The following is a 14,957-nucleotide window of genomic DNA, read 5'->3' as shown; positions in this document are numbered from 1 at the left end:
ACAAGACCCAAGACTCAAGACACAAGACACAAGAGAGAAGACACAAGACACAAGAGAGAAGACACCAGACACAAGACACAAGAGAGAAGACACAAGAGAGAAGACACAAGACACAAGACTCAAGACACAAGACACAAGAGAGAAGACAAAAGACACAAGAGAGAAGACACAAGACACAAGAGAGAAGACTCAAGACACAAGAGAGAAGACACAAGACACAAGAGAGAAGACATATGACACAAGAGAGAAGACACAAGAGAGAAGACACAAGACACAAGAGAGAAGACACAAGACACAAGAGAGAAGACACAAGACACAAGAGAGAAGACACATGACACAAGAGAGAAGACACAAGAGAGAAGACACAAGGGAGAAGACTCAAGACACAAGACACGAGACACAAGACACAAGGGAGAAGACTCAAGACACAAGACATAAGACACAAGACACGAGACACGAGACACAAGACACAAGACACAAGAGAGAAGACACAAGAGAGAAGAAACAAGACACAAGACACAAGACTCAAGACACAAGTTACAAGAGAGAAGACACAAGACACAAGAGAGAAGACACAAGACACAAGAGAGAAGACACAAGACACAAGAGAGAAGACACAAGACACAAGAGAGACGACACAAGACACAAGAGAGAAGACACAAGACACAAGAGAGAAGACACAAGACACAAGAGAGACGACACAAGACACAAGAGAGAAGACACAAGACACAAGAGAGAAGACACAAGACACAAGAGAGACGACACAAGACACAAGAGAGAAGACACAAGACACAAGAGAGAAGACACATGACACAAGAGAGAAGACACAAGAGAGAAGACTCAAGACACAAGACACAAGAGAGAAGACACAAGACACAAGAGAGAAGACACAAGACACAAGAGAGAAGACTCAAGACACAAGAGAGAAGACACAAGACACAAAAGAGAAGACACAAGACACAAGAGAGAAGACACATGACACAAGAGAGAAGACACAAGGGAGAAGACTCAAGACACAAGACACGAGACACAAGACACAAGGGAGAAGACTCAAGACACAAGACACAAGACACAAGACACAAGACACAAGACACAAGACACGAGACACGAGACACAAGACACAAGACACAAGACACAAGAGAGAAGACACAAGACACAAGAGAGAAGACACAAGAGAGAAGACTCAAGACACAAGACACAAGAGAGAAGACACAAGACACAAGAGAGAAGACACAAGAGAGAAGACACATGACACAAGAGAGAAGACACAAGGGAGAAGACTCAAGACACAAGACACGAGACACAAGACACAAGGGAGAAGACTCAAGATACAAGACACAAGACACAAGACACAAGACACGAGACACAAGACACAAGACACAAGAGAGAAGACACAAGAGAGAAGACACAAGACTCAAGACACAAGACACAAGAGAGAAGACACAAGACACAAGAAAGAAGACACAAGAGAGAAGACACAAGACACAAGACACAAGAGAGAAGACACAAGACACAAAAGAGAAGACACAAGACACAAGACCCAAGACTCAAGACACAAGACACAAGAGAGAAGACACAAGACAGAAGAGAGAAGACACAAGACACAAGACTAAAGACACAAGACACAAGAGAGAAGACACAAGACACAAGAGAGAAGACACAAGACACAAGACACAAGAGAAAAGACACTAGACACAAGAGAGAAGACAGAAGAGAGAAGACACAAGACACAAGAGAGAAGACACAAGACACAAGAGAGAAGACACAAGACACAAGAGAGAAGACTCAAGACACAAGAGAGAAGACACAAGACACAAGAGAGAAGACACATGACACAAGAGAGAAGACACAAGAGAGAAGACACAAGACACAAGAGAGAAGACACAAGACACAAGAGAGAAGACACAAGACACAAGAGAGAAGACACATGACACAAGAGAGAAGACACAAGAGAGAAGACACAAGGGAGAAGACTCAAGACACAAGACACGAGACACAAGACACAAGGGAGAAGACTCAAGACACAAGACACAAGACACGAGACACAAGACACAAGAGAGAAGACACAAGAGAGAAGACACAAGACACAAGAAAGAAGACACAAGACACAAGACACAAGAGAGAAGACACAAGACACAAAAGAGAAGACACAAGACACAAGACCCAAGACTCAAGACACAAGACACAAGAGAGAAGACACAAGAGAGAAGACACAAGACACAAGAGAGAAGACACAAGACACAAGAGAGAAGACACAAAACACAAGAGAGAAGACACAAGACACAAGAGAAAAGACACAAGAGAGAAGACACAAGACACAAGACTCAAGACACAAGACACAAGAGAGAAGACACAAGACACAAGAGAGAAGACACAAGACACAAGAGAGAAGACTCAAGACACAAGAGAGAAGACACAAGACACAAGAGAGAAGACACATGACACAAGAGAGAAGACACAAGAGAGAAGACACAAGACACAAGAGAGAAGACACAGGACACAAGAATCCCTCACTTCTGGTCCACCACCGGGTTCAGGAGTCTCTGCTGCGACAGGCGCCTGAGACCTTGTGACTGAGAACATGGTCCACTCAGACTCAATGTCCCGAGCCTCCCCTGGGGTCTGGGAGAAGCTCTCCCAGGTGTGAGTAGAAGACCTTGCTGACAGGGGGCTCCACAAGACGTTCCCCACAGACCCTCACGATGAGCTTGGACCTGCCCTCGCCCCGCAGGCAACGCCAGAGAAGTGGAGCGTCCGGCCTCTCTCAAGGAGATGGTTCCAGACCTGAACTGCGTGTGGAGGTGAGGCAGACTCCGCCTCCTGCTTAGGCTCCTCCCCCCAGAGGGGACCGCGTGCATCAGCTTTAAAGTGATTCAAGGAGGACGTCTTCTTAAGTCCTGTTTAGTGTAAAATACATGCAATGAAGACGTATAACTCCAGTAGGTGACGTCATCTATGATGTCATCTATGACGTCATCTATGAAGTCATCGATGATGTCATCTAGATTACATCTATGACGTCACAGATAGATATGAAGTCTCAGTTCCTATGCATCCTGTGTTTCATGACTAAAGTGATGCTCTTCAGTCTCTGGTTGTATCACAGACATAAAGACGTGTTTAGGGCAAAATTTCCTTTATTTGAGTGAAAAGTACATTTAGAGTGATTCTACTTGATGCCCATGAAGATGTGGATCCACCAGTTTGTCTGGACAGTCCATCCGTCGTTGATGCAGACGTCAATCTGTTCCAGGAAGTGTTTCCGGGCCTCATCCTCGCTCTTTCCCTCCTGCAGAACCTCTCTCAGGTACTTCATGTCCTGCGCCGCGCTCAGCTCCCTCATCCCAGTGAGCATCATGATGGAGAAGAGCGTGACGAGGAGTCGAGACTGAGTGCGCAGAGAGAGGTACGCCTGAGTGCAGATGTCCTGAAACACAAAGCAGACTGAGCAGAGAGGCCTGAGTGCAGATGTCCTGAAACACAGAGCAGACATAAGGGGAGGGCATCTGGCTCACCTTGAAGTGGTCGAAGTAGAGGCTGTTCTTGTGCTTGATGCGGCCCATGACGTAGAGGAAGTCTGGAGTCAGGACGAAGGGAACACGCTCACGACTCACGCCAAGAACACGCTTCCAGTTCCCCAGAATGTGACCGAAGTCGATGTGGAAGAAGTTTCCTTCAAAAGACAAATACATATGTATATGTATACATATACATATACATATGTATATGTATATGTATATATATACATATACACATGTATATATATACATATACATATACATATGTATATGTATATGTATATATATACATATACACATGTATATACATATACACAATACATACAAATACAAGTAATTATCCATAACATTTATTAAATAAGGCTGAGATTTTAACCTGAGACTGGGCCGAACACGTCTGTGTCTCGGGTCAAGCTGTTGTTTACCTTTATCCGTGATCATGATGTTGTTGTTGTTTACCTTTATCCGTGATCATGATGTTGTTGTTGTTTACCTTTATCCGTGATCATGGTGTTGTTGTTGTTTACCTTTATCCGTGATCATGATGTTGTTGTTGTTTACCTTTATCCGTGATCATGATGTTGTTGTTGTTTACCTTTATCCGTGATCATGATGTTGTTGTTGTTTACCTTTATCCGTGATCATGATGTTGTTGTTGTTTACCTTTATCCGTGATCATGATGTTGTTGTTGTTTACCTTTATCCGTGATCATGATGTTGTTGTTGTTTACCTTTATCCGTGATCATGATGTTGTTGTTTACCTTTATCCGTGATCATGGTGTTGTTGTTGTTTACCTTTATCCGTGATCATGATGTTGTTGTTGTTTACCTTTATCCGTGATCATGATGTTGTTGTTGTTTACCTTTATCCGTGATCATGATGTTGTTGTTGTTTACCTTTATCCGTGATCATGATGTTGTTGTTGTTTACCTTTATCCGTGATCATGATGTTGTTGTTGTTTACCTTTATCCGTGATCATGGTGTTGTTGTTGTTTACCTTTATCCGTGATCATGATGTTGTTGTTGTTTACCTTTATCCGTGATCATGATGTTGTTGTTGTTTACCTTTATCCGTGATCATGATGTTGTTGTTGTTTACCTTTATCCGTGATCATGATGTTGTTGTTGTTTACCTTTATCCGTGATCAAGATGTTGTTGTTGTTTACCTTTATCCGTGATCATGATGTTAATAATAATAATAATAATAATAACTTTTATTTATATAGTGCTTTTCAGTGACCCAAAGACGCTGAACATAATAAAAAAGGGGGTGTATTTACAGACAGGGGGGACAACACGTACAGAACACATTAATATACAGATAAAATTAACAAGACAGAAGAAGTAGAGAGAAAAAGATGGGGATGTAACAGGGGGTAGAAGAGTAGGCAATGGGGTAGAGGAGGCTAGGGGTAGGGGAGGTCATAGGCTTGGGTGAAGAGGTATGTTTTTAGGCGGGATTTGAATGTTGTGAGTGAGGGAGAGTGGGACGGGGGGGAGGGAGTTCCAGAGTCGGGGTGCTGTTCGGGAGAATGCTCTGTCGCCAAAAGTTTTGAGTCGGGATGTTGGTGCAGTCAGGGTGAGAGAGGAGGAGGATCGGAGAGCTCGGGTGGGGCGGTGGGGGATGAGGAGGTCAGACAGGTAGGGGGGGGCAAGGTGGTGAAGAGCTTTGAAGGTGAGGAGGAGTATTTTAAAGTTTATGCGCTGCTTGATGGGGAGAGAGTGGAGAGAGCGGAGAACGGGAGTGATGTGTTCACGGGACCGGGTGTGGGTGAGGAGGAGGGTGTGGGTGAGGAGGCGGGTGTGGGTGAGGAGGCGGGTGTGGGTGAGGAGGCGGGTGTGGGTGAGGAGGAGGGTGTGGGTGAGGAGGCGGGTGTGGGTGAGGAGGCGGGTGTGGGTGAGGAGGCGGGTGTGGGTGAGGAGGCGGGTGTGGGTGAGGAGGCGGGTGTGGGTGAGGAGGCGGGTGTGGGTGAGGAGGCGGGTGTGGGTGAGGAGGCGGGTGTGGGTGAGGAGGCGGGTGTGGGTGAGGAGGCGGGCAGCGGAGTTTTGGACCATTTGGAGTCTATGGAGGGAATGGGAGGAGATGCCAGTGAGGAGGGAGTTGCAGTAGTGGAGGCGGGAGGAGATGAAGGCATGGATGAGGGATTCAGCAGCGGGGAGGGTGAGGCAGTGTCGGATTTTGGCGATGAGGTGGAGGTGGAAGTATGAGGTCTTGACAATGTGGCTGACATGGGGAGTGAAGGAGAGGGTGGGGTCCATGATGACACCGAGATTGCGTACCAGGGTAGAGGGGGTGATGGTCGAGGTGTCGATGCTGAGTGAAAAGGGACCAGTTTTATTGAGAGTGGATTTGGTGCCAATGAGGAGGAGCTCTGTTTTGTCACTGTTCAGTTTGAGGAAGTTGAGAGTGAGCCATGATTTTATTGTAGAGATGCAGGTTTGGGTGTGGCTGAGGGGAGGGTTTTGGGTGGATTTGGTGGTGAGGTACATCTGGGTGTCGTCAGCGTAGCAGTGAAAGTCCAGGTTGAGTTGGCGGAGGATGTGACCAAGGGGGAAGATGTAGCAGATGAAGAGCAGGGGGCCGAGGACTGAGCCCTGGGGGACCCCCTGCGTTACTGGGGAGAGGGTGGATGAGTGACCGGAGAGGGAAATGAACTCTTGACTGTTGGTGAGGTAGGATGTGAGCCAGTCAAGTGCAGAGCCCTCAACACCCAGTTGGCGCAGCCTTTGTAGGAGGATGGAATGGTTTATAGTGTCAAAGGCTGCGCTGAGGTCCAGTAGTAACAGGATGTTGAGGGCCCCGGAGTCTGCAGAGGTGAGGAGATCGTTGAGTACTTTGACCAGGGCTGTTTCAGTGCTGTGAAGTGGGCGGAGCCAGATTGGAGGGGTTCATAGAGGTTGTTTGACTGGAGGTGGGTGTGAAGTTGGGCGGCGACGATGCGTTCCAGCGTTTTTGAGAGGAACGGCAGGTTGGAGATGGGACGGTAGTTGGAGAGGTTAGCGGAGTCTAGGGTGGGTTTTTTGAGGATGGGGGTGATGGAGGCCAGTTTGTAGATGGAAGGAACATGGCCGAGGGATAAAGACTGGTTGAAGAGGGTGGTGAGATGGGGGATGAGAGCAGGGAGGCAGGCCTTGGTTAGAGTCGTTGGGAGGGGGTCGAGAGAGCAGGTGGTGGTTTTGGAAGCGGTGATGAGGTCTATGATATGAGAGGAGTTAACAGAGGAGAAGGTTGTGAGGGGAGGGAAGGGTGGGTGGTCAGGGAGAGGGGGGGGGCAGGGGTGGGGGTGGTGATGGAGTTAATGGAGACGGCAGTCATGGAGCTGTTGATTTTGGAAATTTTGTCATTGAAGGCAAGGAGGAAAGAGTTGCAGAGGTCAGGGGAGGAGGGTGGAGTGATGTCCGGTGGCTGGAGCAGCTTGTTGACGGTGGAGAACAGGGTGCGAGGGCTCCGGTGGGAGCTGTTGATGAGGGTGGAGAGGTGGGCAGATTTGGCGGCTTGAATAACAGCAAGACCTCCCCCACGCCCGGAGAGGCGGGGTTTGGCAGTGTAAGTGTAGTTGGAGGGAGTGGCTTGGTTGAGAGCATAGAAGTCCAGGGGCTGTTGCCATGTTTCACAGAGGAGAAGCAGATCAATGTTATTGTCCAGTAGCAGTTCAGATATAACAGGTGATTTGTTGGAGAGGGAGCGGCAGTTCAGCAGTGCAAGGGAGATGGATGGGGGCGCGGAGATGGATGGGGGCGCAGGGGTGGGGGGGCGGAGGTTGCTGAGGTTGGCAGTGCGGCAGGTGGGGGTGACAGGGGGGCGAAAACTAGTCCAGAGTGAGGGGATAGGTGAGCCGTCGTTGGAGTGTTGGTTATGGGAGAGACCAGAGCCCCTGTGGATGTAGCGGGGCCGGTGAAGGATCCCAGCTGAGCTAGCTGCAGAGGCAGCAGCAGCTGGGAGACGGTGGTTATGGTTGAGGAGGTGAAGGTCAGCAGCGGTGTTGGTGAGTAGGCGAGAAGTTGGTGGAGCGGTGGCCTGGAGGCGCGGGAGGGATAGTCCGAGGAGGAGATGGAACGTAGCAGCAGATGAGAGTAATCCAGTTAGAATGTTGGCGGTGGCTAGAGGCTGGTTAACTAGAAGCTGGTGGGCAGAGTTGTGAAAAAGCAGCAGTGGACCGGGTGTTGAAGCTGGTGGAGTGAGTGGCGTTGGTTGCCCCAGACCTTGTCTGCAATGCAGGGAGGCCCCGCGATACCATGACGGACCTCAGCAGGTGTTAAGCCAGCTGTTAGCTGGCGGCTAGGGCAGTAGATAGTCCAGGAGTGAGGGAGGAGATGAGCGATGGACGGTGCAGTAATGTCCGATGAAGTTAAGGATCAGGGATGTAGACAGAAGACAACACAGAGACGTAGGAACAAAACAAAACAATGGAAACGACTAACAAAACAAAGACGTTGGGACAGAAGCGGCAGTCCACATACCAGACGCCGGCGTTGCTCTAGCCCAATCAAGACGCATTTGAGTCCAGTTTTGTGACCAGATCGCCCCCGTCTGTGGAGCGGGGAAAGCAGAGAAACGGGGCTGTACCTTGGTTGTATGGGGCTGCTTTTCTCCGGGTGGAGCCGGTGCCCCGCTCTCCGTGTCTGCTCCTGTGGCGGGCTGGGGCCACACCTTCGCCCAGGTACAGACCTCCGGGGCGGCGAGTGCTGGAGCGCGGAGCCGGTGTTCGGGCGTGGAAACGCCGGTGCAGCGGAGGAGAAGCGGCGCCGCTCGCTCGTGGTGCGTGCGGCTCGTGGTGGTGCATGTTGTTGTTGTTTACCTTTATCCGTGATCATGATGTTGTTGTTGTTTACCTTTATCCGTGATCATGATGTTGTTGTTTACCTTCATCCGTGATCATGATGTTGTTGTTGTTTACCTTTATCCGTGATCATGGTGTTGTTGTTGTTTACCTTTATCCGTGATCATGATGTTGTTGTTGTTTACCTTTATCCGTGATCATGATGTTGTTGTTTACCTTCATCCGTGATCATGATGTTGTTGTTGTTTACCTTTATCCGTGATCATGGTGTTGTTGTTTACCTTTATCCGTGATCATGGTGTTGTTGTTGTTTACCTTTATCCGTGATCATGGTGTTGTTGTTGTTTACCTTTATCCGTGATCATGATGTTGTTGTTGTTTACCTTTATCCGTGATCATGATGTTGTTGTTGTTTACCTTTATCCGTGATCATGTTGTTGTTGTTTACCTTTATCCGTGATCATGATGTTGTTGTTGTTTACCTTTATCCGTGATCATGGTGTTGTTGTTGTTTACCTTTATCCGTGATCATGATGTTGTTGTTGTTTACCTTTATCCGTGATCATGATGTTGTTGTTGTTTACCTTCATCCGTGATCATGTTGTTGTTGTTTACCTTTATCCGTGATCATGATGTTGTTGTTGTTTACCTTTATCTGTGATCATGATGTTGTTGTTGTTTACCTTTATCCGTGATCATGATGTTGTTGTTGTTTACCTTTATCCGTGATCATGATGTTGTTGTTTACCTTCATCCGTGATCATGGTGTTGTTGTTGTTTACCTTCATCCGTGATCATGATGTTGTTGTTGTTTACCTTTATCCGTGATCATGATGTTGTTGTTGTTTACCTTTATCCGTGATCATGATGTTGTCGTTGTGTCGGTCTCCGATGCCCAACACGTATGTGGCGACACAGTAACCGGCGCACGACTTCACAAAAGTCTCCACCGTTTGATAGTGCTGAGAACCGAGAAGAGCAGAACGTCAGAGACAGGGCTGTGGAAGGGGGCGTGTTGTGGAAGGGGGCGTGTTGTTGTGGAAGGGGGCGTGTTGTTGTGGAAGGGGGCGTGGTGTGGAAGGGGGCGTGTTGCTGTGGAAGGGGGCGTGTTGTTGTGGAAGGGGGCGTGTTGTTGTGGAAGGGGGCGTGGTGTGGAAGGGGGCGTGTTGTGGAAGGGGGCGTGTTGTTGTGGAAGGGGGCGTGTTGTGGAAGGGGGCGTGTTGTTGTGGAAGGGGGCGTGTTGTTGTGGAAGGGGGCGTGGTGTGGAAGGGGGAGTGTTGTGGAAGGGGGCGTGTTGTGGAAGGAGGCGTGTTGTTGTGGAAGGGGGCGTGGTGTGGAAGGGGGCGTGGTGTGGAAGGGGGCGTGTTGTGGAAGGGGGCGTGTTGTTGTGGAAGGGGGCGTGTTGTTGTGGAAGGGTCGTGTTGTTGTGGAAGGGGGCGTGGTGTGGAAGGGGGCGTGTTGTGGAAGGGGGCGTGTTGTTGTGGAAGGGGGCGTGTTGTTGTGGAAGGGGGCGTGTTGTTGTGGAAGGGGGCGTGTTGTGGAAGGAGGCGTGTTGTTGTGGAGGGGGCGTGTTGTTGTGGAAGGGGGCGTGTTGTTGTGGAAGGGGGCGTGTTGTGGAAGGGGGCGTGTTGTGGAAGGGGGCGTGTTGTTGTGGAAGGGGGCGTGTTGTTGTGGAAGGGGGCGTGTTGTTGTGGAAGGGGGCGTGTTGTTGTGGAAGGGGGCGTGGTGTGGAAGGGGGCGTGTTGTGGAAGGGGGCGTGTTGTGGAAGGGGGCGTGTTGTTGTGGAAGGGGGCGTGTTGTGGAAGGGGGCGTGTTGTTGTGGAAGGGGGCGTGTTGTTGTGGAAGGGGGCGTGGTGTGGAAGGGGGAGTGTTGTGGAAGGGGGCGTGTTGTGGAAGGAGGCGTGTTGTTGTGGAAGGGGGCGTGGTGTGGAAGGGGGCGTGGTGTGGAAGGGGGCGTGTTGTGGAAGGGGGCGTGTTGTTGTGGAAGGGGGCGTGTTGTTGTGGAAGGGTCGTGTTGTTGTGGAAGGGGGCGTGTTGTTGTGGAAGGGGGCGTGGTGTGGAAGGGGGCGTGTTGTGGAAGGGGGCGTGTTGTTGTGGAAGGGGGCGTGTTGTGTAAGGAGGCGTGTTGTTGTGGAAGGGGGCGTGTTGTTGTGGAAGGGGGCGTGTTGTTGTGGAAGGGGGCGTGTTGTGGAAGGGGGCGTGTTGTGGAAGGGGGCGTGTTGTTGTGGAAGGGGGCGTGTTGTTGTGGAAGGGGGCGTGTTGTTGTGGAAGGGGGCGTGTTGTGTAAGGAGGCGTGTTGTTGTGGAAGGGGGCGTGTTGTTGTGGAAGGGGGCGTGTTGTTGTGGAAGGGGGCGTGGTGTGGAAGGGGGCGTGTTGCTGTGGAAGGGGGCGTGTTGTTGTGGAAGGGGGCGTGTTGTTGTGGAAGGGGGCGTGTTGTTGTGGAAGGGGGCGTGGTGTGGAAGGGGGCGTGTTGTGGAAGGGGGCGTGTTGTTGTGGAAGGGGGCGTGTTGTGGAAGGGGGCGTGTTGTTGTGGAAGGGGGCGTGTTGTTGTGGAAGGGGGCGTGGTGTGGAAGGGGGAGTGTTGTGGAAGGGGGCGTGTTGTGGAAGGAGGCGTGTTGTTGTGGAAGGGGGCGTGGTGTGGAAGGGGGCGTGGTGTGGAAGGGGGCGTGTTGTGGAAGGGGGCGTGTTGTTGTGGAAGGGGGCGTGTTGTTGTGGAAGGGTCGTGTTGTTGTGGAAGGGGGCGTGGTGTGGAAGGGGGCGTGTTGTGGAAGGGGGCGTGTTGTTGTGGAAGGGGGCGTGTTGTTGTGGAAGGGGGCGTGTTGTTGTGGAAGGGGGCGTGTTGTGGAAGGAGGCGTGTTGTTGTGGAAGGGGGCGTGTTGTTGTGGAAGGGGGCGTGTTGTTGTGGAAGGGGGCGTGTTGTGGAAGGGGGCGTGTTGTGGAAGGGGGCGTGTTGTTGTGGAAGGGGGCGTGTTGTTGTGGAAGGGGGCGTGTTGTTGTGGAAGGGGGCGTGTTGTTGTGGAAGGGGGCGTGGTGTGGAAGGGGGCGTGTTGTGGAAGGGGGCGTGTTGTGGAAGGGGGCGTGTTGTTGTGGAAGGGGGCGTGTTGTGGAAGGGGGCGTGTTGTTGTGGAAGGGGGCGTGTTGTTGTGGAAGGGGGCGTGGTGTGGAAGGGGGAGTGTTGTGGAAGGGGGCGTGTTGTGGAAGGAGGCGTGTTGTTGTGGAAGGGGGCGTGGTGTGGAAGGGGGCGTGGTGTGGAAGGGGGCGTGTTGTGGAAGGGGGCGTGTTGTTGTGGAAGGGGGCGTGTTGTTGTGGAAGGGTCGTGTTGTTGTGGAAGGGGGCGTGTTGTTGTGGAAGGGGGCGTGGTGTGGAAGGGGGCGTGTTGTGGAAGGGGGCGTGTTGTTGTGGAAGGGGGCGTGTTGTTGTGGAAGGGGGCGTGTTGTTGTGGAAGGGGGCGTGTTGTGTAAGGAGGCGTGTTGTTGTGGAAGGGGGCGTGTTGTTGTGGAAGGGGGCGTGTTGTTGTGGAAGGGGGCGTGTTGTGGAAGGGGGCGTGTTGTGGAAGGGGGCGTGTTGTTGTGGAAGGGGGCGTGTTGTTGTGGAAGGGGGCGTGTTGTTGTGGAAGGGGGCGTGTTGTTGTGGAAGGGGGCGTGTTGTTGTGGAAGGGGGCGTGTTGTGGAAGGGGGCGTGTTGTTGTGGAAGGGGGCGTGTTGTTGTGGAAGGGGGCGTGTTGTTGTGGAAGGGGGCGTGTTGTGGAAGGGGGCGTGTTGTGGAAGGGGGCGTGTTGTTGTGGAAGGGGGCGTGTTGTGGAAGGGGGCGTGTTGTTGTGGAAGGGGGCGTGTTGTTGTGGAAGGGGGCGTGGTGTGGAAGGGGGAGTGTTGTGGAAGGGGGCGTGTTGTGGAAGGAGGCGTGTTGTTGTGGAAGGGGGCGTGGTGTGGAAGGGGGCGTGGTGTGGAAGGGGGCGTGTTGTGGAAGGGGGCGTGTTCTTGTGGAAGGGGGCGTGTTGTTGTGGAAGGGTCGTGTTGTTGTGGAAGGGGGCGTGGTGTGGAAGGGGGCGTGTTGTGGAAGGGGGCGTGTTGTTGTGGAAGGGGGCGTGTTGTTGTGGAAGGGGGCGTGTTGTGGAAGGAGGCGTGTTGTTGTGGAAGGGGGCGTGTTGTTGTGGAAGGGGGCGTGTTGTTGTGGAAGGTGGCGTGTTGTGGAAGGGGGCGTGTTGTGGAAGGGGGCGTGTTGTTGTGGAAGGGGGCGTGTTGTTGTGAAAGGGGGCGTGTTGTTGTGGAAGGGGGCGTGTTGTTGTGGAAGGGGGCGTGTTGTTGTGGAAGGGGGCGTGTTGTGGAAGGGGGCGTGTTGTTGTGGAAGGGGGCGTGTTGTTGTGGAAGGGGGCGTGTTGTTGTGGAAGGGGGCGTGTTGTGGAAGGGGGCGTGTTGTTGTGGAAGGGGGCGTGTTGTTGTGGAAGGGGGCGTGTTGTTGTGGAAGGGGGCGTGTTGTTGTGGAAGGGGGCGTGTTGCAGCCCTTTGGTGGTGCACAAATTTCACAATGATAAAATATTTTAAAAGTGTCTTGGACACTCGGGTGAAAAGGGGCGGAGCTGTAGAGCACCACCTGGTGGTGAGTTGGATCCTCTGGTGGAGGAGGAAGCCGGACAGACTTGGCCCAAGTGCATTGTGGGAGTCTGTTGGGAACGTCTTGCCTCTGTCAGGAGGGTCTTCAACTCACACCTCCAGGAGAGCTCCTCCCATGTCCCGGGGGACGCTGGGGACATTGAGTCCGAATGGACCAAGTTCTCAGCCTCCATTGACGGCTCCATCAAACCTGGACCTGCAGCTGCACTGGGACGAGAGGGAAGTGACTGGGGATGAGACGCTTCACACTCCAAATCTGAGGTCATGATTCTCAACCGGAAAAAGGTGGCATGTTCTCTCCAGGTGGGTGGAGTCCTTGTCCTCTCCAGGTGGGTGGGGGGTCCTTGTCCTCTCCAGGTGGGTGGGGGGTCCTTGTTCTCTCCAGGTGGGTGGGGTGTCCTTGTTCTCTCCAGGTGGGTGGGGGGTCCTTGTTCTCTCCAGGTGGGTGGGGGGTCCTTGTTCTCTCCAGGTGAGTGGAGTCCTTGTCCTCTCCAGGTGGGTGGGGGGTCCTTGTCCTCTCCAGGTGGGTGGGGGGTCCTTGTTCTCTCCAGGTGGGTGGGGGGTCCTTGTACCCTCCAGGTGGGTGGGGTCCTTGTCCTCTCCAGGTGGGTGGGGGGTCCTTGTTCTCTCGAGGTGGGTGGGGGGTCCTTGTACCCTCCAGGTGGGTGGGGTCCTTGTCCTCTCCAGGTGGGTGGGGGGTCCTTGTTCTCTCGAGGTGGGTGGGGGGTCCTTGTACCCTCCAGGTGGGTGGGGTCCTTGTTCTCTCCAGGTGGGTGGGGGGTCCTTGATCTCTCCAGGTGGGTGGGGGGTCCTTGTTCTCTCCAGGTGGGTGGAGTCCTTGTTCTCTCCAGGTGGGTGGGGTTGTCCTTGTTCTCTCCAGGTGGGTGGAGTCCTTGTCCTCTCCAGGTGGGTGGAGTCCTTGTCCTCTCCAGGTGGGTGGGGTCCTTGTCCTCTCCAGGTGGGTGGGGGGTCCTTGCTCCAGGTGGAGGAGTTCAAGTATCTCGGGGTCTTGATGGAGCGTGTGATTGACAGTTGGACTGTTGTGGTGAAGAAGGAGCTCTGGATTTACCGGTCACTCTACGTTCTGACCTCACCTATGGTCATGAGCTTTAATGACCCAAAGGACAAGATCACAGATACAAGCGGTTGGAATGAGTTTCCTCCACCGGGTGGCTGGGCGCTCCCTTAGAGATAGGTGTCTTGGAGGGACTATGTCTCTCGATGTCTCTCGACTGTCCTGGGAACGCCTTAGGATCCCCCCGGAGGAGTTGAAGGAAGTGTCTGGGGAGTGTGTGTGTGTGTGTGTGTGTGTGTGTGTGTGTGTGGCCTGTGGGTGGGTGGGTGTGGCCTGTGTGTGTGGGTGTCGCCTGTGGGTGTGGCCTGTGTGGGTGTGGCCTGTGGGTGTGGCCTATGGGTGTGGTCTGTGGGTGTGGCCTGTGGGTGTGGCCTGTGGGTGTGGTCTGTGGGTGTGGCCTATGGGTGTGGTCTGTGGGTGTGGCCTGTGGGTCTGGCCTGTGGGTGTGGTCTCACAATCTCCTGCAGGGGGCACTTGGACTTGAGCCACTCGAACAGGGCGTCGTTCTTAAAGGCTCCGGCGCTGCCTCCACGACTTTTCTGAATCGCCGCAATCGTCACGGCGTTTCTCACCGTCTCGATCATCCCTGAAAACACATGAATACTGTGTCTTCTGGAGAGGATATTTATGAATAAGTATATGAAGTGTATTATTAATGAAACAGGGTAGCAGTAGTAGTAGTAGTAGCAGTAGTAGTAGTGGTAGTAGTAGTAGTAGTAGTAGTAGTGGTAGTAGTAGTAGTAGTAGTAGCAGCAGTAGTAGTAGTAGTAGTAGTGGTAGTAGTAGTAGTAGTAGTAGTAGTAGTAGTAGTGGTAGCAGCAGTAGTAGTAGTAGTAGCAGTAGTAGTAGTAGTAGTAGTGGTAGTAGTAGTAGTAGTAGTAGTAGTGGTAGTAGTAGTAGTAGTAGTAGTAGTGGTAGTAGTAGTAGTAGTAGTAGTAGTAGTAGTAGTAGTAGTAGTAGTAGTAGTAG

General features: G+C 52.3%; 1 protein-coding gene across 1 annotated transcript in view; it reads right to left on the bottom strand.

Annotated features, from left to right (window-relative positions):
* Window positions 1-3,169: 3,169 nt before the first annotated feature.
* Window positions 3,170-14,957, bottom strand: part of LOC140354539 (phosphatidylinositol 4,5-bisphosphate 3-kinase catalytic subunit gamma isoform) — a 166,151-nt gene continuing 154,363 nt past the window's right edge. The window contains exons 15-18 of the mRNA XM_072439572.1: window positions 14,444-14,574; window positions 9,154-9,265; window positions 3,516-3,673; window positions 3,170-3,427 (exon numbers count right to left, since the gene is read on the bottom strand). Of these exons, the coding sequence (XP_072295673.1) occupies window positions 3,170-3,427; window positions 3,516-3,673; window positions 9,154-9,265; window positions 14,444-14,574 (659 nt within the window). The remainder of the gene's footprint in view (window positions 3,428-3,515; window positions 3,674-9,153; window positions 9,266-14,443; window positions 14,575-14,957) is intronic.

Source organism: Eucyclogobius newberryi, unplaced genomic scaffold, assembly GCF_026437365.1.
Source record: "Eucyclogobius newberryi isolate DKJ021-1_F unplaced genomic scaffold, fEucNew1.0.hap1 SCAF_95, whole genome shotgun sequence".
Lineage (NCBI taxonomy): Eukaryota > Metazoa > Chordata > Actinopteri > Gobiiformes > Gobiidae > Eucyclogobius > Eucyclogobius newberryi.
This window is presented reverse-complemented; position numbering and strand designations above follow the sequence as displayed.